The following is a 27,040-nucleotide window of genomic DNA, read 5'->3' as shown; positions in this document are numbered from 1 at the left end:
TGACAGAGAAAATACAGAAATGACTGTTGGCAACTTGGCACCGCTTCATATCATATTCATCGGTGCAGCCTTCCACGTGACGTCAGTCTGCATGTTCAGGGTTGTCAATCATAACCTAATTACTACTTAGTGTCGGCTTCTTGCTTTCTTGTCTGTGATCCCATGATCTCCTTATCTAGTTAGTCCATCATTAAACCAAATTTCCTCACACTTAATTTCTTTATGATGACATCTTATTTGTTACGCCCAGAGGCGCCACAACAAATTGAAGCAAGTGCTTTAAGTGCTCCCACTTCCTGTTATTGTGAGGGTAAGGTGGTGGTTTAGAAATCGTTAATAAAACGGACAATAAAAAGGATACTTTCCAGAAAATAATACAGGTGGCAATGCAGTCCTGGTGCTTTCGTTTTACATGAACATGAACATACAACTTAATTGGCTTTTAGGGCAAATAGACTGGGAAGATTAAAGCGTAATAACTCCTCCATTGTAGCTCTGTGGGTCATTGTCAGTTTGCAGCAGGTTATTTAAAGGACAAAATGTCCTTTTTACACAACATTTTGTTAATATGTCGATTTTCTTTTCGCCTTTGGACATCGCAAGACATTCCCTGTTTCTGGTCTTTATGTGAAGCTAGCCTAATGTCTCCTGGCTCTAGCTTCATGTTTAGCGTATAGAAATTAAAGTGGTATCAATATTTTTCTACTCTTGGCAACAAACCAGATAAGCGTATATTTTCCCAAATGTCTTATCTTTACACTATATAAAAACTTATCTTTTTGATATTTACATTTTGTTTAGCCACAATGCTCTTCATCATTGAACCCTGAATCATCCGAAAATGTAGCGAATGCATTCATTAATGCAACATTTGATGCTCTGGTCTACATTGACTGTCATTATGAACATTGGTGTGCACATTAGGAGACATTTAGCATTTGTACTGTATCTCCTACAGAGAGAACTGAAACAAATACCATCATGGAACATTTTACACATAAGAAAAGACTTAAAAAGACAACAAATGCACAACATCCCTACATCTAACATGTCAGAAAGTGACACTGTCGTAGGACTCATGATGTTTGGCTTTAGTTTGCTCGTAAACAGATGTTCACTCATTGCTTTGCACAGTTGCTGTGTTAAACACTGATCTTGGGAAAATGGTCTGATGTTGGTGCAACATCTTTTTTATGACCTCTGCTTTGGATTTTCATGTCAAATTACAAGCATTACTTCGAGGGCTTTGTCATCCACTATCATTATTACAGTGTGGAGGAGACGCTGATGTGCACCAAACTGGGTCCAAATATGGGTGAGTGAAGCTCCTCAGAAGGGATTGGAATTTGCAATTTGATCCTCTCTGTAATCTCTCTCTCTCGTCCAAAACCAACATTACACCATCATCTGAGAATTATGAGCTCTTCACAGGATTTCACTGTAATTGCAGAGGCTGTAACTGCTGACCTGAACAGAGTGCAAAGGCTCAAATGTTACTTTCCCTCCCTCTCTGCCTCCCTCTCTCTTAGACATACAAACACACAGACATAACAATTTGTTCTGCCTCTCCTTCACACAAAACATAACATAAAGATACCACATATTTATCAAGTCACCATCATCCGAGAAGCCTCGCCCTTCACAATAATTTGATCATAACAGCTCATTGGTCATCTGCAATCAATCATCGTCCATAAAGAGGCCAAAGTGCAGTGCTGATAGCAGCTTTTTCGACAATGACTCTCTTTGTTCAGTTACTCACTGTTTGCATTCCCACTCAGTATTTCTAACCCTGAGCCGTTTGTGTTCTTGTTACTAGGTGACAGGAGTTGGACAGACGTTATATAACACTGTGTTGAAAGCCTCCAGGGCAAAGATTAGTCGACCATTTGGGTGTGTCTTGTTTAAAAATCCTCTCCGGGCAAAGCCTAGGGAGACTTTATTTGGTCACATAACTTGCTCTTTTCTTCAAGTCTTCGTGCTTTGTTTGAGTTCTGAGAGCATCAAGGTCATCCCGGCTCTCTCCCAGCGTTCTTTTCTCTCAACACTAATGCTTTCCACACTGGAGCTGTTAACCATTGTTCACCCTTTCCTGACACAGCCCCGTTACGTCACACAGTTTCCACAACCCACCTCCCACAATGTAATGCCGTTGCCATGACCACTGCATAAACAGAGCGATGTTATTAGAAAATATTTCATTTCTTTCTGAAAAGGCCAGTAAAGTCACGAAGCAACACAATTTGTATTCACCAGCAGATTTATTTTTCAGACAGACACACACACACACACACACACACACACACACACACACACACACACACACAAACAATGATTTCTTCTAATTTGCAAATGTTGTAAACTTTAACACACGCTCCAATTTCAACATCTCTCAGTTTCTTTCCAGTACAGTTTCAGTCATCTCGTGTAACAGTTTTCATTAGGTGGAATGTGCCTGTGTGTGTGTGCGACTGTGTGTGTCTGAGAACATCTTGTCCTGCCAGTTGGACCTCTTAGCTGCGCACAGTGGTGGTTGTGACTGTGGTCTTTGAGCCCCCTGTGAAAAAGAAGAAGAAAAGGTTATGATGGCAGTGCTTCAAGCTGACTGTTTGGTCGTTATGTAATGTCTTGTTACCACGGACGTCACTTACCTGTAGCAGGTCTAAAATAGGGAATAGAGGGAAGAAAAAAGCAGAGGAAAACAATGAGTCTACATAAATTTGTGAATTTTGCTCTGTATGATCTCGTTGGTCTATGCCTCGGTACCATTTCGTCTACCTGGACTCCTCTGTTTCCAGCAGGCTCCTGTAGGTTGAGATCTCCTGCTCCAGCCTGGTCTTGATGTCCAGCAGCATCCTGTATTCCTGGCCCTGCTGCTCGATGCTTTGGCGCACGTTGCCTAGTTCAGCTTCAAGCATGTTGATCGTGTTCTGGTAACCGGCGAGCATGGCGCTGTAACGACTGTCTGTCTCTGCCAGCGTGTTCTCCAGCGCCCCTTTCTGTTAAGAGTGGAAGAAAAAAAAGAGCTGAATTTACACAACATGAATTTGTTTGATGTTTATACTTGCAAAACAGTTCACTGAAGGAAATCTTTAAAACACCAACCACGCCCTCGGTTATATGTGTCAGACACAAAAGCTTGCCTGTATTTGTATACAATGTTCCCTTTTATGACTGAATGATAAGCAGGGGCGTATGTATAGGGTTTTGAAAACATGTGTCTTTTAACTGCAGTAGTATGCTGCTCTTGCAGAGAGTGTTAAATGATTTACTCCAGCTGGACACAGATAATACATGGCAGTGCGACTTTCTGGGTCATCCAGTTCTGCATTCCTTCAGCCTTTTTCAAGCTCTTTTATGTCTTTCAGAATTTGAGCAGATGTCTGTGAAATGTTTTCCTCAGCAGGAGCCCTTCCCTCCCGTCTCCACAGCTCCCAACACTCTTATCTTTCTCTCCCTCTCTTCATTCTTCCAATGTTACCCTCCTGCTCTTTCACCCTCTATCACTGTCTGTTTCTCAATTTCCCCTGACAAGAAAGCGATCCAAGGATTTTGCTCATATAAGGCAACATCAGAACAGATGTTTTGTGTTCAGGGTTTTCTTTTTTTTCTCACCATGCTGAGCTGAGACTGCAGCTCAATCTCCAGGCCCTGCATTGTGCGACGCAGGTCATTGATCTCTGTCTTGGACGTCTGGAGTGTCTCTGTGCTGCTGGCCACCTCCTTGGACAGGGATGTCGACTAGAGCAAAAAAAGACACAGTTGTGAAGAAGAAGTCTTGGTGATTACGTGTCTTTGTTTCCCCCAAGAGTGTGTTTAATTACAGGTTAGACTCTCGAGGGCGTAAACCCAGTCATTGGCAACGTGTGGGATATGATTGTTTATGGAAAAGTCTTTTCACCTTATCATTAAACCAGCACTCCTGGTCACGACGGTGTTTGTCAGTGATGGCTTCGTACTGGGCGCGGATCTCATCCAGGACTCTGTTGAGGTCTTGCTGGGGTGCGGCATCCACCTCCACGTTGATTGTGCCAGTAAGCTGAGAGCGCATTGCTGCCAGCTCCTAAACAACCAGGGGGGGGAGGGGGGGGAGAAGTCAGAATTAAGATCTATTGATAGATTTTAAAACATCTGTACAGGTGTGAGGAAGCACACCCCTGTTGTCATAGTGAGCAGTGATCTTCATAGCTAGAGGATGTGCATCAGTCACCTCTGCGTGGTTCTTCTTGAGGTAGGCCAGCTCATCCTGCAGGCCCTCGATCTGCATCTCCAGGTCAGCCTTCGTCAGGGTGGTCTGGTCCAGCAGACGGCGCAGGTTGCCAATGTCAGCCTCAACTGACTGGCGCATCATCAGCTCATGATCAAATCTTATTAGTGTTTGAGAGGAGAGAACAGGGACATGAGACAACTGTCTTGTTTGACTTTAACACGATGAAGATAGGCCCACAGAAGTATGGAGATTCATGCTTACTTGGTCTTGAAGTCATCAGCAGCCAGTTTGGAGTTGTCAATCTGGAGCAGGATGTTGGCATTGCCGATGGTGGCGCCGCCAATCTTTAGAGGAGAAGAACAATGGGAGTTGGTCAGAAAGCGAAAGTCTAAAATGTAATAGTTTCTTGCACAAACAGTAGCAGAGACTGCTTTGCTCTGAATCACACACTAATATATCAATCAATGTCATATGTGCATGCACAATGTTCCTCTACACACTTGACAACTTTATCTTGTATATTTTGAACATTTACAAATCATACGCATCATTTATTGTCCATCAGAAGATCAAGGATTCAGGAGCATAAGGGAACATGCAGACTTTAGTTATGCCTTGAATGTATCTACCCTTTTAAATTCCTCCCTTGATAATCATTAACAGTAAAGCAAACATTTGACTTGTCTGGTGTTTAGGCTGCAGAGGCTGGCCCACACTTTACCTTGTCCTTCAGGTCATTGATGATGGCCCAGTATTTGCTGTAGTCCCTCTCTGCTGCGGGCCCCTTCTGCTCGTAGTACTCTCTGATCTGCACCTCCAGCTTGGAGTTGGCCGCCTCCAGAGAGCGGACCTTCTCCAGGTAGTTGGCCAGACGGTCGTTCAGGTTCTGCATGGTGGCCTTCTCATTCTGGTGCACGGAGGTCTGGTCCATGGCGCTGGACAGGTCGAACCCACCACTGCCGTACCCCATGCCGCCCCCCATGCCGCCCCCCATGCCGCCCCCCATGCCACCTCCATAGCCGGAGGAGACGGTGCGCATGCTGGTAGAGGAGATGCGTGGGCCACTTCTGAAGTTGAGTCCTGACACACTGTGAGCCTTCTGGGGAGCTGCACTTGATGAGTAGCTGTGGCTCTGCCTGATCATGGGACCGCCGCCGCTGATGGTGCTCTGGCTGTAATACATGATGGCTGACTGTCTGCTGGTCAAGAGAGAACACAAGGATAGAGGAGTGTTGTACAGCTGTAGACTGTAGCAGGGCTGGAGTTTGATGGAGGGAGGCAGGCTCTTGATATAGTGCTGGACCTGGGGCGGGCCTTACTGGGAGGAGGGAGGTGGAGAGCGTAGGAGGGAGTTTTCCTTTACAGTTAAGCCACGGTCTTGGCAAAACATCAATTTCTTTCCTTCAAAGTCCAGGGTTAGGTTTCTTTCCACTCCTGTGAGGAAACTGTTATGGAATGTGTGTTTCTTTTCTGTGTTTGAGGGTCCTGTTGGTCCGTGGGGAGTGTTTGTGTCTCCATCTGCATGTATGATTTTATAATGCTTTCATAAATACTGGCACCTATAATCTCATGTTGTATCCTAATGCAAATAGAAAAGGGGTGTCATTCTTTTAGTGTCCCGCCTTGAGTCAACATTCATATTAAACTGTTTGCAAATAATATCATTCATCAGTGTTACCCACGACGATAAGGATCACATTACAGTCGAGTTAATCCAAAATAAATATTTAATCTCACAGTCATTATGTATTTTAGCTAGTTGATAATACCAAACTTGTTATGAATCACTTGTTGCAAAATGATTATTTGTAGCATCATTAATGTATTATTACTGTGTGAGCAATTTGGGTTTTTAGACAGTTACTCTTTTAATGGTGAAGAGAAAAGAGAAATGATATTTCATTAAATGCTCTTATTATCTGAAAGGCATTGCGGTCGACCAGATCAAATTAACCTGTAATGAATAAAGTCATTGCTGATTGAAAGCTGCATGAACACTTTGTAGCCTTGAACCACAAACCAGCTATTTGTTTCCATATTTCAGTCAAACTAAGGGAATTCGTCATACCCCATTGTTCACCATATTCACATAACATCCCCCCTCATATCATTCCTGCATCCTGTGTGTGTGTGTGTGTGTGTGTGTGTGTGTGTGTGTGTGTGTGTGTGTGTGTGTGTGTGTGTGTGTGTGTGTGTGTGTGTGTGTGTGTGTGTGTGTGTGTGGGTGGGTGTGTGTGTGTGTGTGTGTGTGTGTGTGTGTGTGTTTGTGTGTGTGTGTGCGTGTGTGCGCTAAATCCATTTTGTTGGTTTTGGCCACTGTCACGGGCTGTGAGGGGTAAAATAGAGCGCCTCAAGGGATTCTATGTGGTTTCTGTGTTTGTGTGTATGGGAAAATGTGAAGCTGGCTTTAATGTGTGTGCAAACACAAGTGTGTGTTTTTTTGTGTGTGCGCATGTGTGTGTCCTCCTTATCTCAGAGTTAGGCTCTGGCCAATATCTGTGCTTGGGGGGAAGTGAAATAAGCACATTAGGGTCACCTCTCAGTCACATGAAGAAGGTAATCATGCTTCTTATGTTTTGTGTGCATACTCACTACATTACATTATTTACCTAAAAAGATGGAGCTCTTGATCACAGATACTTGTGGATAAATTAGAGGATTCTTTCTGGAATAGGATATAAAGTGTAAACCAAATGCAAATTTAAGCCTGAACTTTTGTATGCAAACCATAAATACATGTTCTCAACCTTTACTGTAAACAGTTCGGATTGTTGTGTGAGGTAATTATCCATAGTCAGTGTATTAGTAGATGGAGGTCAGCACAGAAAGAAGTCAGCCCTTTCCAACCGTTATCTCTGCTTGTGTTATTGTGTGACTTTGATGAATCCAAACTAACTCTTTAAAACACCAAAATCACTCAACACCACAAAAAACTAAACAATCGAGGCAGCGGAGGAGGAGCAACTCTTGTGTTCTGCAAAGTAAAATGATTGTTTTTGTCAATGGTGGCTGGTGGCTTTAAAGAGAGCATGGATTGTTATAATGGCTTCAGTTCCCCGTCAGAAAGGGCTGTGTGACTGCCGGTGAGGTAAAGCAGTAAAGATATTGTGAATATAGTGTACACTTAAACTTAAACTTAGCTCCTGTACTGGTACTCCTGTCTGCTTCTGCTTCTCCAAGCTATGGGCGTGCCGACGTCATCTACTGTGGTAATACAATGACTATGGATGACTCATACAACTCCCCTTTAAACAATCCAAACCTTTCTTTATGGTATTAGAATTAGAAACCTCGCTGAATACAATGCTGAGTTCAATGAATCACTTGGATGACTGTAGGCTTACTGCTGTTTTGCAGGTACATTTTAGTTGTAGTCTACATTTTAAAGGAACAGTTTGATAGTTTGGAAAATACAATAATCCACTCTCATTTCAGTACTTTAAATATGAAGAATAGACTCTCAACAGACTGCTACAACCTGCAAGATGAGGGTCACATGAACAACAGGAGTAGCTAAGTTAGCACCGCCAGCTACCTATAACCTGCCTGTTTACTGCCTACTGACCACTCTGTAAGCTGTAACAATGTTACCTCAGGGCCCATACTGGTTTGAATGGGCGGAAAAAAACATTCGCTTCTGGTGGCGATGCAAATTTGCATCTTCCCTCCGCCTGAAATTACATTTCGGCAGGCGACTATCGCCTCGACAGGCGATGGTCACTCGCTTGCTTGCATTTGCCCATGTGTGACCGTGCCCTTATGCTAAGCTAAGCTAACCAGTGACTGGTTCCAGCTTCATGTTTAGTGAGAGTGGTATAAATCTTCTCATCTAACTCTTGGCAAGAAAGCATATTCCCAAAATGTAAACATTTTCCTTTAAGTGAGCCACACAACTCAAAATGCGTGTGTGGCCTATATTGTTTTCACCTTGTGAGTTTGTGTGAGTCATCGTGGAGAAATTGCTCCTGTAGTTCCACCTACTGTGGTGGGACAACAGAGGTGGTTTTGAATTATTGTGCCAGGTGTTTATATTTTGTCTACGCGATAGAGGCAAGTCAACACAAGTTTATTTGTGAAGCCCTTAATAGATGTATAATCTCAGCGGACCTGTCAGCACCCACGTTATGAAAACAGTGAGTGAAAAATGACTCCACCAAACTAAGGCTGAGATCAAGAAAAGAAAAAAAAGTAAGAGATCAGAGGGTAAAAATATGTAAATCCCTGGGAGGTGCTGCGAGCTGTGTCATGGGTGCAGAAAGGCAAAGTCTCTGGAGACTTGTTTACATCCAGGTGAGTCTGTCGTCCACTACATGCCATATAAATGAATTCATCACAGTTCTTTGCAGTTTAATTAGTGGCGATGTTGGCGCAGGTGCTGAGAAACAGGAAGGGACGGGCAAATATCTTGCTGGTTGGGTTGTCTTCTGAAACGTAGCTTTGTTCAAGGTCGCAGACAAATGACATGGATGAGTCGGTGTACTCATGGCCTGATGGGTGTTTTTCGCTAAAGACAAACCTCATGATTTATGCACATGGTTGACTAAAAGCCCCTCTACGATCTTACAAGACAACTCTACCACTTCATGTATTTTATGTGTAGTATCAATGCAATCATTTTCAGTTATATTGTAATCATCTGGTGAATGATTAAGACGTGTGATGACTGTGTATTTACAGCCTGTCATGGGAGCTTCAAACCCAGATTAAGCTACTTTTTGGAATCGAGCTCAGCAGGATTGAGAACAAAGTCCGTGAAACTGAATATTTACTCAAAACAAAGACGGCCTGCAAGTCTTCCAGTAACACCAAAGGGTAAAATAAACTGAAATAATCTAATATCTAATCACTGATTTAGACCGTTAAATCCTATAAAGCTTTTCTTCTAACTTTATCTAAATCCTAAAGTGTCTCCACTTGTCCTTGGTAGGAGCTTTTTGCAATATGAGTAATGAAGTGTATGACTCAGTAGAAACACTATTCCACCCACTCCCCCCTTCAAATCCTACTGCTTACTAAGACATGCGTAGAAGTGAAGATAAGGTTCCCTCGATAAACAGACTTCAACCTTCAGCAGAGCAGACAGAGCGATCTGTTGCCAGACACCTTTTGCATTGATCTTTTTATCATCATGTCACGATGTAATATGTTAAATACAGAAGGCTACACTCTACTGTTGTTAACAATCAGTGTAGCAGAAAACATCCATGTGTCTAACTTTAAAAACACCGTTTTCATAATGCTGTAGAATCACAATGAAGTGTAACAGGGAGGTGACCTCCGGCATTAACAGTTCAATACTTCATCCATGATGATATGCACTGAGTTTCCTTCTTTCAACTGTGAAGAATAGAGGGATGGTATCTTTTCAATTAAAAAACAAAGACAGTCTAGACTTAAGGAGATGTGAAGGGAAGTCCACTGTTCAGATGTTCTTTCATTTATGCATATCATTTTAAGAAAGCATTACAATAATCCCCTATTTGTTTGCAGCATAGCACCAACGAGGCTTGTATGTGCATGTGTATGTGTCACTACTCGTTTGTTGTCTGTGTGAAGTCTGGATGGTTTGGATTCCTGCACCTGAGCGCAGATGAAGACAGCGTCCTCGCAAGCAGGTTTGTGCAGTGGGAATGAGAGTTGGCAGGCGTTCCCATGTCATTCACAAACTGGTCACTTCCTTTATGAAAAGTTAGCTCATCGTTTCATGTCATGGCACACCAGTGCACCTTTGTTCTTTGTTTTAGCTGCTGCTGCTTGCACATGTCGAGCTCCTGCACCTGTTGAATTGCCATCTAAAGGCAACAGTTTAATCTTAACCTCATTACCGTTTGTTTTTCATCAAAAGAAACATTTTTATTACTGTAGGTAGAACACAGGACGAGATATGCCTGCGCAAAGTTGTGTTCATCTGATGTGATTATTCCACAGTGTGGACAAACAGCACTGTTGATAAGAGGAAACTTTGCTTCTCCTAAACTGAGTCTGAGTTGGGTGCGCAACCTCCAAAAAGAACTGCAATGTGTTTCTTTCCCCCAATACAACATTGCTTGACTACCATTTTGAAGCCTCGAGTTTTACATCTTGGTAAATATATCAGTGACCTGTCAATCACAAGGTAGCCACGCCCTAAAGCATACCCTGCTTTATCGTCTCTAAATTTGACCATAATTTACAAATTGAACATCATGTTGTATTGAAGAAGACTTTAAGCCATGCGTATAAAAGATGAAGGTCGTCTTTGTGATTCATCAGTGAACTCAAATCTGTTAGTTTTTTATTGTGCCAATAAAAGTTTTCTAACATAAAGTTTTGCATGAATATATTTCAAGGAAACTTTATTTATTTATTTGTGGAGCCCATTTCACCGCATTCTGGAAGAATTGCCACAGCAGTAGCACCTTGTGTATTTGTCCGGGCCAATAATAATGTTAGTGAATCAGTTCCAAAGTTATACGACTTTCCAGTCATTTCCACCCTATATTAAAAAAAGTTAATCAATAACCAACCATTCAACATAGTTTAAATCGAATCTGAATCTTTCGAAATGTCCTGACCTGCTTACAGAGAGACACTTGTACTGGTTCCCAAACAGCAGCAAGAGCAGCTCTGTGCAGAGTTAGAAAGTATGAATCACAGATGTGAGCCTGTAATGGAGCAACATGGCCTTTAGAGCCTCATCTCTATGTACCACACCCCTCCCTTCACAGGCTTTATCAAATCCAGCTCAGCGATTCAGCATGCACTGTGCAATCACATCCCAACATGGAACATGTTTGACCTGGACTCAATCATTGACATAAACAGTGAAATGTTTTGAAAGGAGTGTCCGTTCTATCTATGGTGGATCAGTTTCTGTAGACAAAGTTAAACATGCACATGCACCATGTACATTGAATTATCAGTTTTGCATATAGACTTTATCTTTCCCCCATTGTAGCTCGGTAAACAAAGCTCTGTTGTGTCAATAGACCCACCTTGGCTCATCCCAATAATAAAATAAGTAAATATATATTACAAGGAAGCTTGTTCTGTCTACTTCAGCTGCAAACTTTTGCTTTTTCTCAAAAGCATAGTGATAAAGAGTGTCTGAGCTAAAGAAAAATATCATAGTATAATTAAGAAACTGCAGGATATGATTATAAAATGAAACCCACACAAAGTTCGGGGGGGTTGACTGCAACAGATTATCACACGGCCACACCCTTCCTTTTTCTAAACTGTGGAGGTAAGAACACAGCTGAAGTGCACCATCTAGTGATAGTCACTGCAAAAAACCCTTACTAATTGAGCACGTATTCTGAATCAAGATGCCACACCCAATGGAGCTGTGACAGTTGTGAAGAGTAGAAACTGCTGCTTCAGGGGTGGAGGTTTGGTTTCAACATTGGGGTGACCGGGGGTTCACATATTAAGCAAAGGGGTGAATTTTCTGGGTCAATTTAAGGTGGAAATGTTTTTCTTTATGTAAAGGAAAACACAAAATTCAGGCAGCAGGGGACAATGCCTAAAACTAAGAATGAAACATGATGCAGTGAGGCTCTCGGGCATTTTGTATTGCCTTCAGAAATGATTTCAACTTTTCTCATTTAATGTTTTCCCTGCTGAGTCAAGTGACCTCTTTAAATGTGCATGTGGCACCTTTTCACTTTAATGATACATTAACTAATTAGAATTCATTTATAAACCCCTGGACTTTAATAGCTCTTTTGTGCTTCACCAAATGTGTTATCTTTTTTTTTAATTTCTGCACATTCAAAACATTTGTAATAATTAGAGAAAAAATTATAATCAGAGAATAAAGATGTAATTTAATGAGAATAAAGTCTTAATATTTCAAGATCTGTTAGCCATTTCTGTACCAAATACATTGACTAGACATTGAAGGACAAAAGTGGTTATAGTTTAATTTTTTATCAAAATGATCTCCTTACTGTCCTCCTGTGAAATTCTACACCGTTGCTGACGTGCCAAACATTCTTCCCCTGAAAAGGAATTTGATGTCAGAGATTCGGTGTATGCAAAAGGAAGTAGGGGGTACAAAGAAATATGAAATTCAAACCATAAAACTGTTGAGTACAATGCATACTATAAGATTAGTAATGCAAAAATAATGAAAGGATGTGTTATATTGTCAGCCGGTTGTAAGAGGTGAAAACTAAATGTTCTCTGTGTCACACACAGACAGAAACAAAGCAGCATATATGGCTATTCAACGCACATGTATGCACACCTGCACACACACCTGCACACACACACACACGACAGCAAACAGCTGCAGAATGTGTCTGTGTGAGAAATCTGGATGGATTGAGCAGAAACAGAAAGAGGCAACGCAGACGTTCTTATCTTGTTCCTGGTAACTTGGATCTCTCTGAAAGTGACAGAAAGTGGGCGAGGAGCGCTGATGGGAGGTGGAGTTTCTCCAGGATTGGCCCGAGTGTTGTAACTTTTTGTTGGATTATATATCTATATATTCTTTCTGGATAATCATTCAACCACTTTTATTTAAGTTAGTTTTTAAATGCATGACTTTTACTTGCAGTAGAGTATCTTCACAGTATAGAATTAGCAGTTTTATTTTAGTAAAGGATTTCAATACTTCTTCTTACACCGCTGACTGTTTTTTATATACTAGTACTATATGTATAGTCCTTTGTCTTGCATAGAAGATGAATACTTATGTGATCAATTCTTTATTTTTCCCATATATGTTATTATTATTATTATTATTATTATTATTATTATTATTATTATTATTATTATTGTTATTATTATTATTATTATATTTCACATTTGTCTTTTGGCCCCTAAAAGCCGTGTTTGCAGAAGCATGAGTGCGTAAAGCAGTGTTACTACACTACAAATGTCTCTCACTAATGTGAACGCACCATCAACTTAAAGAAAGACTTTGCAGTGGCAGGGCGACATTTCTTTGTGTCCAGTGTTTTGGGAGAACAAAAGGTATTTTCTCATTGAGCAGACGACAATGTAAAAACGTTGACTGCAGTAGCGTAAGGCTGTTAGACCCGCAAGGCTTTGGAGAAAGAGAGTTGCTGTAAGTGTCAAAAGAATTAATATGACAAAACAAATGGCTTAGATGATAATTATGCAATAGTTGTTCATACAAAACCACATTTAGCCCCAGGTGATCTCAGAACTCGAGGTGACCCGAGTCAATGAATAGTATAATTATGACAAGTCACAGCAGGAAAGCTGAAATTTACCTCTTAAAAATAATCCCTGGTACGCACACTGTGTCTCTGTGACACATGTATGGAACACAGCCTGCCTTGATTAATTACACGTGTGTTTCAGGAAGATGTCTGTGTGAAAAAGGTTTGTCAGAAGGGATGCAAGCTTCATCATGTTACGAGCATCTGACTGTCAAATTTGACTCTTTTTACATAACCAAAATTGTTGATTTTGCTCCTTTATAATAATGCAATATTGAGTCTTTGCTACCCTGTGGTGGAAGAAGTATTCAGATGTTTTATTTAAGTAGAAGTAGCAACACAAAAAAGTCCTGCATTCAAAATTGTACTTAAGTAAAAGTAGGCTACAAATGTAAGAACATCAAAATATAACTTTTACTTGTACTCATAATACAGAACCGCCCACCAACAAATATATTATATTATGGAATTATAATTATTGATGCATTAATCTAAACGTTCATATGCTGCTTTGTTTCTGTGTGTGACACAGAGAACATTTAGTTTTCACCTCTTACAACCTGCTGACAATATAACACATCATTTCATTATTTTTGCATTACTAATCTTATAGTATGCAGATAAAGATAAAACTTTATTGATCCCTTGGTGAAATTAAAGCAGTATATAAAAAAGAATAGCACACTAGCACACAAATTAGAACATGTTAATTCATCAATAATTATAATCCAATAATATTATATATATACTTTTCTGAAGTGGAGCCTTTTGCATAATGAGTACTTTTACTTTTTATGCTCTAAGTTTATTTTGATGCTAATACTTTAGTATTTTTACTTAAGTAACATTTTGAATGCAGGATCTTTAATTGTAACACCTCTGCTTCAAAGTTGAAGCTGGTAAATGTGCAGCTTATGTTTTACTGTAAATGTAGTGGAGTAAAAAGTACAATATTTGCCTCTGAAATGTGGTGGAGTAGAAATACAAAATACCATAAAATTAAAATACTCAAGTAACTTTTACTTGAGTACCACAAAATGGTACTTAAGTACATAACCTGAGTACATGTACTTAGTTACTTCCACCACTGATGATACCTGATTGGCCTTTGTGTCGTCACAACTCACCTTCATTTTAAGATACAATACAATTTAAAGTTTGAGAAATCTACGACTTCAAGTGAAGCACTTCAAACAGAAATCATCCCACAATAATGATTTCACTGCCTGATACCTGTCACCGGTTTAAAATGTGCCTCTAATACTTTTTACCACATCGTAGGATGTTTGAAGAAACAGGCTGACTGACATTCTTCAGACGCACCATCTGTCGTCCCCTCCTCAGACCTCACCCTGCTTATCAGTGAGACAGAGCTGTCTGCGGAGGGGAGCAAGGACAAAAGAGGAAGCATTCAGGCAGCACGGCTCTGTTGTAGATAGATATAACTTGAAAAGGTGATCATTTGCTTCTGCTATGTGTAAGGGTGGCATGATAATTATATACCAATTAAACTTACAGGTACATTTTACACAAGTTAGACTTCCAGAAGTTGGTTGATTTATTACAGATTGTTTCAACATTTCCAAGTGTTACAATAGATTTAATAAAGGCCTGTGACAGAAGGGAGTTCAGTTCAGCAGTGAAACAAGTTGAGTTTATCAGTAAGTTGTCAGGCTCGTCCTACGATATGTAGAGGAGAGAGAAAACTACATTTTCTGTTGTTTTTATTCAATCTCAGAGTTTCACCCTTTAGGGTGCAAAGCTAGAATCAGATGTTTGCAGTGGTGGAAGAAGTCCTCAGATCTTTTACTTAAGTTAATGTAGTAATACCACCTTATAATAAATACAGTTACAAGTCAAATTCCTGCATTTTAAATGTAACTTAGGTAAAAGTACAAAAGTATTAGCATTAGCAAGTAGCCATTATGCAGAATAGCAAAAGTACAGTACTTGATTGAATGTATTTAGTTACTTTCCACTATTGTTGCTGTAGGATTTGCATTTTTGTGATCACAAGAATAAGCCTCAAAATATACTTAAAGTACAAAAAGTATTCATTATGCAGAATTGCTCATTTCAAAATCATACATATTATATCACTGGATTATAATGCTTAAAAATTGTACTTAAATACGGTACTTGAGTAAATGTACTTAGTTACTTTCCACCCTTGGACAAAATTGTTTAGTTTTTGTGAAGAAGGAAGAATATATAAAAATATTCTGTACACAAATTAAAATCTGCTGGTGGTCAGCACATGTAAAGTCTTAGGTTAAGGCAGTAATATGTTTTTGTAATATTTAGTAAAAATCAAATGATGTACTTGGCTGCTAAGTACATATAACGGAGCAGCATGTTTACAGATTTCCCAGACTGCTTACATGAGGTGCGCGTGTTGAAGATATTGTCATACAGTCATAGCTCTTATATAACTTGCCGTACGTGGTGGTATTTTAGAGATATCTTCAGATTTTGGTTTACTATATATGTATAATGTATAAGTTGCTTTGCAGTGTTAGTTATTCTAAGGCTCTGTATTTTGAAAATGATAAATAAAATGCTCCGAAGATATAAACCAAAATTGAGAATACTGTGTTGCACATTTTATCCTTATAATTTACTACTTTTTGTCTTAGATTCTCATTTTTTACTTGTATGATTTTCTTTCTCTACATAATCATCTAATATTCTCATTTCCAAGAACTGCTTCTCTGTACTTGTTGTGCATATGATGATAAAAAATGTAAACATTTACAACTAGAATGTAGAACGAAAAATAATGCATTTTTCTCCTTCTGACAAACAAAGGGAACTGAAAACATGACCTGCTTGGCGTAGGCAACTAAGAGTCCCAGCCCCAGAAGACAGAAAGTGTCACCTGCGCCATTTATACAATGAACATGAAAACACAAGAAAAATAAATATTCAACTGTTCATTCTTTGTATTCAGCTTTTACTGTTTGACACGAGGAATGTAGATGATAAACAATATGTTTACACAAAATGTGTTGGACTTTGCTCAGTTTTTGTTCTCGGCTTACCATCACTGCATGAAAGCACTGTATGATTAATGTAAGTTTATATCTGACATGTTTTGAGACCTATGGATACAGTGTGATCCATGTGTCCTGCTTACTTTCCCTTTTTCTTTTCTCTTGCCTCGGTGTAAGAATCTTATTGTTAGTCCATGTTGGCTGTATAACACTTAAAAAGATATGACCCTTGAATAATAATTTAGATTTTTTCATTAAAATTACCTTGAACATCTTCCCGAGATCCTTAAGTGACAAAAAAAACACTTTGTGTATCTTAGAACTGCCTTTACTCGACCTTTGACCTCATGTTTCACTGAGGTGAAATTGTCGCTGGTATGTGTCATTTCTGTCACTGCCGTGAGTGAATCTTTTACAAGATAGCTAAACATAGCAGTTTCTTCTACAGGAACGCAACATTTTAAAGTAAATGTGTGTGTGCATCTAAACCTGCTCTCAAGCAACCAGACCAGGAAGTCTACAATTACAAACTGACAAAGGATGTCAGTTTGCCAGGAGTATTCAAAAAATGCCGTTTCATTGATTAAACGATGAAATGTGGAATCACGGGTTTGACTTAAAAAAAAGGCGGATGATCCCCAACTCAACAGTCAACACACCCTTGGAGAGATTGCATAGAGGAGTAGGGGGGCAGCATGTCAGCCGCATTCTTCCCTTTCAACTAGCACTCCTGGCCCTTCCCACTTTGCTGCGTGAGGCAGCTATATAACCAAGGAGACCAAGGTGATGCTTTCAACTGCAGATCAACTCAAGTTATCCTACCAGATCCAGATCCAGATCCAGACCTCCCACCATGTCTTTCAGCAGCAGATCCTATGGCCAGAGGACCATGAGTGTCTACGGTGGAGCAGGAGGCCGTGGCACCCGCATCTCCTCATCCCAGCAGAGCTACAGCCCATCCTCCGGAAGCTTAAACCTGTCTGATGGCCTGGACCTCCACGTCAGTGCCAACGAGAAGGCCACCATGCAGAACCTGAACGACCGTCTGTCCACCTACCTGGACAAAGTGCGCAAACTGGAGAAGGAGAACGACGAACTGGACAGGCAGATCAGAGATTTTTGCCAGAACCAAGTTCACATCTCCCATGACTTCACCAGCTACTTCGCCGTCATCGAAGACCTGAAGGACAAGGTGAGAGGAAGTAGACAGATATGTGTGTGTGTGTGTGTGTGTGTGTGTGTGTGTGTGTGTGTGTGTGTGTGTGTGTGTGTGTGTGTGTGTGTGTGTGTGTGTGTGTGTGTTTTCTGTGATCTTCTCATCTTTCATTGTGCGTGGGGTGAGATCTGTTTGGTACGTACTGTATGTGGGGTTATGACACTTGAGATTTGAGTTGGAGAGCCAGGAAACCCATCATTGGCATAGAAGTATGCGATCTTATCAGGAAGCGCATGACACAAACAGAAAGCAGCACGAGGGTAATGTTCATACCAGATTCATTCCAACTGTGCGTTACATCCCATTGAATTATTGTGTCACATATAATGTTACATCCCAACTCTTTGAGAACCACATTTTTAAAGGATCCTTTCTCGAAAAAGAGTAGAAATTGAATATTAACCAATAGATGATTCAGTATATCAGGTATTTTTTGTTGTGTAAAGGAAAACTGTATGAAACATGAGCTCGATTTTACTTCTTCTGACCTCTTTTTCTGTTTTTTTCCTCCTCAGATTCGTATTTCCTCAAGGCTCAACGCCAAGACAGTCCTGGACATTGACAATGCAAAACTGGCTGCTGATGATTTCAAAATGAAGTGAGTGTATTCCCCTTCCCCTGTCTACAAGGCCACAGAAGTGAAACTGTGTCAAAGTGAGATTCACATGTGAGTCAAAGCTTCTGATTTTAACCACACACTGAAACCTCCCTATCCTGTCCTTCTTGTCCTCCCCCCTCAGGTATGAGAACGAGCTGTCCATGAGGCTGGCTGTGGAGGCCGACATCGCTGGGCTGAAGAGGGTGCTGGATGAGATGAATCTGACCAGAATGGACCTGGAGAGTCAGTATGAGTCCCTGAAGGAAGAGCTCATCATGCTCAAGAGGAATCACGAAGAGGTGAGAGTGAAAAAATCAGGGAGTAGCTACATATGTTAGCCAATCGAAGGTTCGTTGATGGCAGTTTCACAAGCATCTAAACTGATGAGTTTACATCTGTCGACTCCCCTGATACATTCCTGCAGACAGGCCAACGCCCACTCTGTTTATGCACATAACCCTTAGCTGGTGAGTGATTAAACTCATCATCAACCATCCTTTCAACAGCTTGGAGCTGAACATAGCTGCTATTCACTGTAAAACAAAGTTGTCACCATTTATTATAGCCATCCATTGTGGCCTAATCTGGTCTGAGTTTGCACACACTGCCTTACCTCTGATAGCACTGAGGAAATTCCAACAGGTCACCCTCCCTTTTTCTCCCTTTTCCCAGCGCTGCCCCTCTTCCCTCTGCACACTTCCTTGTATTCTTCTCTCCCTCCATTAGCTCATTGCTACTGTTTGTCTCTCTCACACACACACACACACACACACACACACACACACACACACACACACACACACACACACACACAGATCAAATTACCAAAAGCATGCAATACAGAACAAAAGGAATCCACTGCATACTTTTGTTGAAATACTAAAAAGAATAATTAATTATTTAAATGTATTACACTGACTGACTGAGGCATTGTTTTGTGATGCCTACAGGAGTTGATTCTGCTGAGAAAACAAATGGGCGGCCAGGTCAACGTGTCCGTGGATGCCTCTCCCTCTACAGACCTGAACCAGGTCATGTCAGAGATCAGGGAACAATACGAGTGTGTGATTAGCAAGAACCGCAAGGAACTCGAGGGGTGGTACCAGAACAAGGTGAGAACTGCTCAGAATACGGCCACTTCGGCGGCCTTTAAAGATTTCAATTGAGCTTATTTAGCTTGATAATCAGTAAATCCACTATAATTGTTGGGTAAAACAATAAATGTTGTTTCTCCAATCGGCCCAGATCGCAGTGGTGGAGCTTGACGTGAAGACAAACACACAGACTCTGGTGACAACCCGCACAGAGATTAAGGACCTGAAGAGCACCCTCCAGAGGCTTCAGATTGAACTGCAGTCCCATTTGAGCATGGTATGTAATGTAAACATATGTTAACATTATAGAATAGATTAGTCTATCCATTAGATATGACAGTGTGAAGTTACTACACATGTTAACAACACATGTTTAAACATTTTGGGAAACATGCTAATATCTTCTGCTCAACTGAGAATTGTTTGCCTGGCACATACGCCAAAAAAGTTTTCTTTCTTCCGGCCCACTGAATATGCAGAGTAGTGTTTCTGCAATATTGTGTTGGAAGCAAGGCTGAGCGTTGGCACCGTATCCAGGTCTTATAATACATCCATGCAGCCAGAAGCAGGCTAGCTTAGCTAGTAGCTTTTACACTGGCAGTAAACAAACAAGATAACATGAATTTGTTAGCTTCAAAGATGCTGGCAGGCAGATTTTGTTACCTTTAGCTGTTTTACCAATTCCAGTCTCAATATAAAGCTATAAGCAAACTGGCAGTTGGATGTAGTTTCATAATTAGCGTACAGACGTGTGAGTGATATCAATCTTCTCATGTGATTCTCAGCAAGAGAGCAAATGAATGCAATCCCCAAGTGCACAGAACCACATGATACTAGTTACACACTAGCGTAAACAAGGCTTGGAGCAGATTTTACCAGCATCAGGTAACATCTTTGAATTGTAATGACTGACCTAATAAGTTCTTCCTCCGACCACAAAAGAAAGCGTCTCTGGAGGGCACCCTTGCAGAGACCCAGTCGCGCTATGCTGCACAGCTAGCAGGCCTCCAGAACATGGTCACAAGCCTGGAGGCTCAGCTGTCCCAGCTCTACACCAACATCACCAGCAACAAGCAGGAGTACGACATACTGCTGGACCTCAAGACCCGGCTGGAGCTGGAGATCGCGGAGTACAGGAGGTTGCTGGATGGGGAGGATGAAAGGTGAGACCCGATGAAGAAGAAAAACACTGACTGGAGGGGGCAATTAAAGAGAAAAAATATCCACTTCAGTTTGATTTCATTACAATGTACAGTAGATATTTCTAGACTAATTTTTTTCTTCTTTCTTTTTCTCTCCATTACAAGTTCAAGACAAGGTAATTTTACGCATATAATTCATATTTTATCATTAAAATGCCCCTTGATGTGATGTGATTTTCTGATGATTGTTGTGTCTTTTCTTTTCCTCAGTGATCACAAAGGTCATCACAGTGGTGCAGACCGTTGTGGATGGAAAGGTGGTCGAGAGCAGCAAGACCGTTGATGTCGACGTGGATGAGATTGAGTAATATTTTGGAAGCATTGACAAAAATAAATAAAGATCATGCAGTTGAATTAAACGTTGCTGTGTGTTTTTCTTATATTTAATAATTAACCGAATATTTCACATTTCTGTTATTGTCCCTCGCTGGTCCATGTATTCCTAAAGCTGTATTAATCAATATTTTTATTTTACCAATGGATCAAATGCATGTTTCGAGAAAGAGGTCACTTGTAGTAACAAACCCACAGAGACTTATTGCCCAATTCAATTTGTCTAGCTATTCTTAGCTCATCGTTTTATGGCACATTTATTCTCTGCATATCACCACTCTCAACAAGCTTTTTTAATAGCAAACAAGCTTTACTCACTCTACACTGACCCAGCAACAAGCGGCAGTCAAAGTTACAAAAGCGTAAGCAGCAGTACAGTACAAAATGAGCTACTAGCTTGTTTAAGAACATCTATTATCTAAAGACCATTCTTCAACATTTCTTCAAGGTTTGTGACGACAAAACCAGAGCTAAAAGACCAATTAATAGTGGACGAACATTAATAAAGTCTCTATATGACTTAGATGGGGTTATAATCTTACTTTGTTTCTGATTGATGCAACAGTATTGTAGGAGCCTATTAGCGCTCCTGCTATAAGTAGGAACCAATGTTTGTTGATGGTGGTGTTCCGTCGGAAGGTAAACACTTTTTGACCACACACATCCGGACATACACCTACTACAGAAGTACGCCGAGGTAGCGTTTGCTCGAAAGGCTAAGTGTGTCTGCATGTCATGTTTGTTTGCTAATGGCAAAGCTGAGTCAACTGAAATGGACAAAGGTTTAAAAAGAAATAAACGGACTGAATTTTCAATTGAAAACCTTTTGTATCGGAATCTTTATTCAGCAGACACGACAACAAGTGCATCAATTATATAAACTGGGCGGCACCTCAGTGGCTTAAAGCGTTGGCTTAGCCTCTACAGGTATTGTTTAGTAACACGTCGTGCAAACTAACTGAGTTCTGTCTCATGGAAGTATTATTAGTATTACTATTAAGACAGCTAACATTGATTATCGAAGCAGAATCTCTGAAACCATTAACACTTGTAGCTAATGCATTTACCAAGTGTGTCAAACTGAATGCACATTGCATCCCACACTTTTAGCAAAACTGAAAACATTGGTTTGTACGTTGCTGCACTATTTTGTGTTTTTCATTAATAGTATCAATGTGTAATTGGTACTTTGTGTGCTTATATTAATGATGATTTTTGTGTACTGTATGTTTTAAAAGACTTGGAAGAGTTTTGATAGTGCCTAAGCAATCAGAAAAAAACTAACCAGGTGTGGCAACTTGCAAGTCAGCCTTCCTGCCTATTTGTCCTCAGTGGCCAACTGCGGTAGTGCAACTAAAAATCCCCTGTGACTAAAAAAGCATTTTCCTCATAGACTACCGTTAATATTAGTCTATAAAATGCATACATGCTCTGCCCTCTATTGGCTACACATTAGTTGAAGCAGCTGTAATCAGTGTAATGGGGACTGGGTCCAATCCCAGACTGCAGTGGGTGATGAAAGCTATTTTCAAATAGTTTTAAATCTTTATTTATTGCTGCATGCATGCTGTCTGCTTCAGAGCTGTACGATTATAGTGTTTTATATATTGTATATGTTGTAATCATACCTACCAAATTCCTAAAGTAACTATTGTCAGGTTTAAGATCAAATATTTCATAAGGGCTTTGGTTCATCTGAAAACCATGCTACTACAGTATCCGGACAATATTTTAAAATAAGACACAGTAAATAAAACAGGACAAAATGGTAGTCAGCAAACTGGCAAGTCTTTTATTGCATTCACATGTGTATGTGAAGAAAGTTGGTTTCATTGGTTGTGCTTGTGGTCCGTTGTGGTCCTCAGGTGTGGCCCCTTGTCTTGCGTTTGCTATGCGAGACAGATTAGGAGCTGGTGGTAGAGGAGGACACCACCGTACCGTTTTTCAGTTCCTCTGTGATTACTATCACCTTGCTGGTGGTGCTGCTCCTTGAATTTGAACCGCTGCTACTGTGGAGTGGGAGAATAGTAGTGCTTGTATTAAATTTCAGTATAATGCTTCAATTTACAAAGTTATTTGTGTATAATGAGAAATAATTGTTCTTTGCGGGTCACTTACGCGCCCTCTCCATCCAACAGCCTCCTGTATTCTGCGATCTCCATCTCCAGCCGTGTCTTGATGTCGAGCAGCATTTTGTATTCTTGGCCCTGGCGTTCCATGTCACAACGCATCTGCATCAGCTGTTCTTCCAGGCTCGTCACGTTCATCTGAAGTCCATTAAGTATCATGGAATACCGTGACTCTGTCTCACGTAAAGTGTTTTCCAGGGACGCTTTCTGGAGGAGAAAGGTGAAGAAAGGAGGGATGGAGAACAGAAGGAGTAAATATACTGAAAAAAAGACTGGGTGCATCAAATTGTTTGTAAGATTTGCCTCAGATCATTATCATTTACCATGCTAAGTTGGGACTGTAGCTCGATCTCCAGGCCCTGCAGTGTGCGACGGAGCTCCGTAACTTCTGTCTTGGACGTTTGGACAATTTCTGTGTTGACTGCCACCTCCTTGTTCAGCGTCTCTGTCTGCAATAGACACAGGAGAACATCGGTGTCATGTATAACTACATACTTTACATATGTACCAATCTAAATAGACAATGAGAAGTTACTTAGTCAGTTAATATCATCACCAGGCTTTTGGTCCAGTCTTACCTTTGCTTGGAACCAGCTGTCAAGATCTCTCTGGTTCTTGGCAGCCACACCCTCATACTGCTCACGGATTTCTGCCATAACGGCGGTCAGGTCTTGCTGTTGTGGTGCGTCCACCTCCACGCTGATCTGTCCACTCATCTGGCCTCTCATGGCTGCCAATTCCTGTTGAATAAGAGGAAGAGGAGTTTAGTGAAAGGTGGATGTTTGTTGAGTTGTTTGAGTAGATTTTATTCTGCATTCGAGCAAATTAAATGCAAGCCCACTCAGATGAATGTCAAGCATTTGCTACCCACCTCCTCATGGTTCTTTTTGAGGAAGATCAGCTCCTCCCTGAGGCCTTCGATCTGCATCTCCAGGTCTGATCTGGACAGTGTCAGCTCATCCAACAGTCTCTTCAGACCGGCGATGTCTGCCTCCACTGATTGACGCATGGCGAGCTCATTCTCCCACCTGTGAGGCAGCAAGAGATCGGACAGTCAAAATCAATGTATATATCTTGCACGTATTTCTTCAGAGTTATTTCACACTTTTCACATTTTACTATGTTCAAGAAACTTTGTCTCTCATCCTGATACTTACTTGGTTCTGAAGTCGTCTGCTGCCAGTTTCGCATTGTCGATGGACAGATAGATGCTTCCATTGATACGGGTGGCATCCTGGATCTGTGGGATGAAGCAAGGTTTCATTTGACACAATTAGTGCAATTCTTTCATCAAACAAAACAAACAAAAGCATTGCATGTAACACAAGGATAGGTACGATTTCTACAAAATCATGCATATGTTTTGCAACTCAGAGTAAGTTAAAGTTCCAATGAATCATTTTAAACATATTCATCTGCTGATAAATTACAGTGTGACATGCTTTGGTATCTCATTCAGGAATCAGAAGTCATGTGACATACCTTTCCCTGCAGGTCAGCAATGATGGCCTCAAAAGCTGAGTAGTCACGAGCACTAGGGGAGGTCTTACTCTCCATGAACTGGCGGATCTTGAGCTCCAGGTCAGCGTTGGACTTCTCAAGGCTGCGCACCTTCTCCAGGTAGGAGCCCAGGCGGTCGTTCAGGTTCTGCATAGTGGCCTTCTCATTGGCTCCAACATGGATGTCCATGCCATCACCTCCACCATAGCCTCCACCAAAGCCTCCACCATAGCCTCCACCATAGCCTCCACCATAGCCTCCACTGCCCCCTCCAAAACCACTACCACCACCACCACCTCCTCCAGCACTTCTACTGCCGAAACTACTGGCAACTGAGATTTTTGATCCTGTGCCACCTGCACCACCATACACGCTGGAAGAATAACCCTTGCGCACTCCACCAAAGCCCCCACCACCACCACCACCTATGCTTCTTCCACTCGATTGTCCATAGGACGAGAAGGCTGTGCTGTATCTTGACATTGTGAAGACTGCTCAGGAGATCTGCCCGCCTTGGAGAGAATGAGATGGACTGAGATGCACAGTTCTGCCTCTCTCCCCTTTTTATGCAGTGTGGGTGGGGGCGTGTAAGACTGAAGGGAGGAGCATTACCTAAAATGGTTGCTCTGCCCCACCCTTCACACACACCCTTGAGGTTTATTTTGTGAAATGAGAAAGAGAGATTAAACTTAATCCCACTTTGTCCCTAACTGTCAAACCTCATACAAAACATAATGGCTTCATTGTTCCATACCTCCTGCATCAGAATCAGAATTATGAATCCAACAGCAGGGAAATCACAGCGAAAGGACAGTTTAGATGAAAGACAAAAATAAAATGATTAGGCTAACATGTTAAATTAATAAAAGAGGCAAACACATGTGTAATACAATTCCCATGTAGCATATTAACGTGCAGGAAGACATCCATATGAACCTTTATCTTGTATTTCTACAGAGTAGACTGTAAATTGTAAAACAGCCACGCCTGTTACAGTCGGCCTCAGGTTAGTTATTCAGTCAAACCTGGCAGTTTTTCAACCTCAGGTGATGTGTCTTTACTGAATTTTGATTGTTGAGCAAGACTGCCATACCATGTTGCACACACCTGTTATGTTACCAAGGCAACAAGCATTGTAAGCACTGTAAATGGGTCAGTTCACTTGACTATCAGCCAGCACACTTTTTCTCACACACGTCTTTGTCTTTCCTGTCTGTGTTATCTTGCTTGAAACCCAGATTTTAAGTATTCTTTTGTTTGTCATAGTTTCAGTTATTTTTCACATCTTAAATGTAAAAGTTTATACATTGTTTTTTTGTTTTGCGCAACAATAGTTGCCAGTTAGAAGAAATATTTACATATGATGTCAGTCGATACCTGGCCTCAGTCAAGACTTGACACAGCAATGCTGGAAAGCTCATCACATATTTTCCTGTGTGTTCTTTATTTGTCTTGGCTTTGCACTTTGGCATGTGCATCGTGCCCGAACAAGAACAAGCTTTCACTTGTTTGCTTTTTTCTATTTCACCACAGTATTTCTTCCAAGTCTTTACAGGCATTTAAACCTTTCCTTGGCGTTTTAAAACATTTTTACAAGAATAATGGATGTACCATTTTGAACATTCTGGTTAAATCTAGCAAAGAGTTGTTTTACTTCTAACTAACACACAACTGTGCACATCCACAGCCTGCAGTAATACAAACCAGATGTTTCTTTTCACTGCTGCTTTTCATTTTGAGGTTGCAAACTCATCTCATGCCTGTGCTTAGAGCTATAAATAATGTCCAAGATAAGATTTTTTAGCACTAGTAATATATAAGTGAAGATATATTTCTCTCTGTGGAGATAGCGTTTTCACACCAGCTCACAAACCCTTGGTGTGTACACTCTGTAATGTATACCTCTGTACAGCTTAGTTCCGCTTCATCAAGGGTGTCACTGCTCCACGCGCAGAATCAGAATAAGTTGTAATACATATAATATAATTTGTGTATATAAGGAAAGGTTTTATACAATCAAACATATTAAGATGATATAACAAAAAGTCAGGTAAATTACTGCAAAAGAACAAAAATATAGAATAGAACATTTACAATACTATGAAAAAGATACAAAAAGAACAATACAATATAACTGTTTGAGAAAGAGAGAGCTATGAAATGCCCACACTATCTTTTTTAATTAATTAATTAATTTAATTAAAAATAGTATTGTACAGCACTGTAGGGATGGTGTAAAATGCATTCACATAATACAGCGCAGCACGACAGAGTCTGTGCACATTGTTATATTTCTGCAATCAGACATCTCCCTGTGATAGAATAGCATAAGGGTGTGGCACTGTTCAAATAGAGCATGTTATTACAACATACTGGTTGAGTTAGTTTATGTAAAGTTTACTATAAGTTAGTGTCAGAATTTAAAGAGCAATTGTCAAAAACACATGCTTCACTGTGAGAAACCAGTGCATAAGATATCTGTTTTCTGTAGATTGACAAAAGTTGTGAGAATAGCTCAAACATAGTGGAATATAATGCTGGGCTCATATTGCCACACAACTTGCACAACTTGTAAATAACTCAATAACTTTA

At 40.6% G+C, this 27,040-nt stretch overlaps 3 protein-coding genes across 4 annotated transcripts; 1 reads left to right on the top strand and 2 right to left on the bottom strand.

The window, feature by feature from the left end:
• Positions 1 to 2,242: 2,242 nt before the first annotated feature.
• LOC115015831 (keratin, type I cytoskeletal 13-like) lies at positions 2,243 to 5,489 on the bottom strand. Of its 2 annotated transcripts, none has more exons than XM_029443439.1 (8): positions 4,932 to 5,489; positions 4,472 to 4,554; positions 4,211 to 4,367; positions 3,902 to 4,063; positions 3,616 to 3,741; positions 2,767 to 2,999; positions 2,652 to 2,662; positions 2,243 to 2,557 (listed from the first exon to the last, which is right to left on the bottom strand). In XM_029443439.1, the coding sequence occupies exons 1-6, from the start codon at positions 5,391 to 5,393 to the stop codon at positions 2,775 to 2,777; spliced, it is 1,215 nt and encodes a 404-aa protein (XP_029299299.1). In that variant the 5' UTR covers positions 5,394 to 5,489; the 3' UTR covers positions 2,243 to 2,557; positions 2,652 to 2,662; positions 2,767 to 2,774. The 2 variants fall into 2 exon arrangements, with proteins under 2 accessions (XP_029299299.1, XP_029299291.1); XM_029443431.1 differs by having other exon boundaries at positions 2,779 to 2,999; positions 4,932 to 5,487.
• An 11,692-nt stretch (positions 5,490 to 17,181) lies between these two features.
• krt98 (keratin 98) lies at positions 17,182 to 20,835 on the top strand. The gene is made up of 8 exons (XM_029438040.1): positions 17,182 to 17,568; positions 18,108 to 18,190; positions 18,333 to 18,489; positions 19,141 to 19,302; positions 19,436 to 19,561; positions 20,227 to 20,447; positions 20,592 to 20,602; positions 20,697 to 20,835. Exons 1-8 carry the CDS (start codon positions 17,230 to 17,232, stop codon positions 20,792 to 20,794), a joined length of 1,197 nt encoding a protein of 398 aa, XP_029293900.1. The 5' UTR covers positions 17,182 to 17,229; the 3' UTR covers positions 20,795 to 20,835.
• Positions 20,836 to 22,598: 1,763 nt separating this feature from the next.
• krt15 (keratin 15) lies at positions 22,599 to 24,976 on the bottom strand. The gene is made up of 7 exons (XM_029438027.1): positions 24,431 to 24,976; positions 24,106 to 24,188; positions 23,820 to 23,976; positions 23,527 to 23,688; positions 23,272 to 23,397; positions 22,938 to 23,155; positions 22,599 to 22,828 (listed from the first exon to the last, which is right to left on the bottom strand). The coding sequence occupies exons 1-7, from the start codon at positions 24,929 to 24,931 to the stop codon at positions 22,723 to 22,725; spliced, it is 1,353 nt and encodes a 450-aa protein (XP_029293887.1). The 5' UTR covers positions 24,932 to 24,976; the 3' UTR covers positions 22,599 to 22,722.
• Between the last annotated feature and the right edge of the window lie 2,064 nt (positions 24,977 to 27,040).

Source organism: Cottoperca gobio, chromosome 1 (genome assembly GCF_900634415.1).
Source record: "Cottoperca gobio chromosome 1, fCotGob3.1, whole genome shotgun sequence".
NCBI classification, from domain to species: Eukaryota; Metazoa; Chordata; class Actinopteri; order Perciformes; family Bovichtidae; genus Cottoperca; species Cottoperca gobio.
This window is presented reverse-complemented; position numbering and strand designations above follow the sequence as displayed.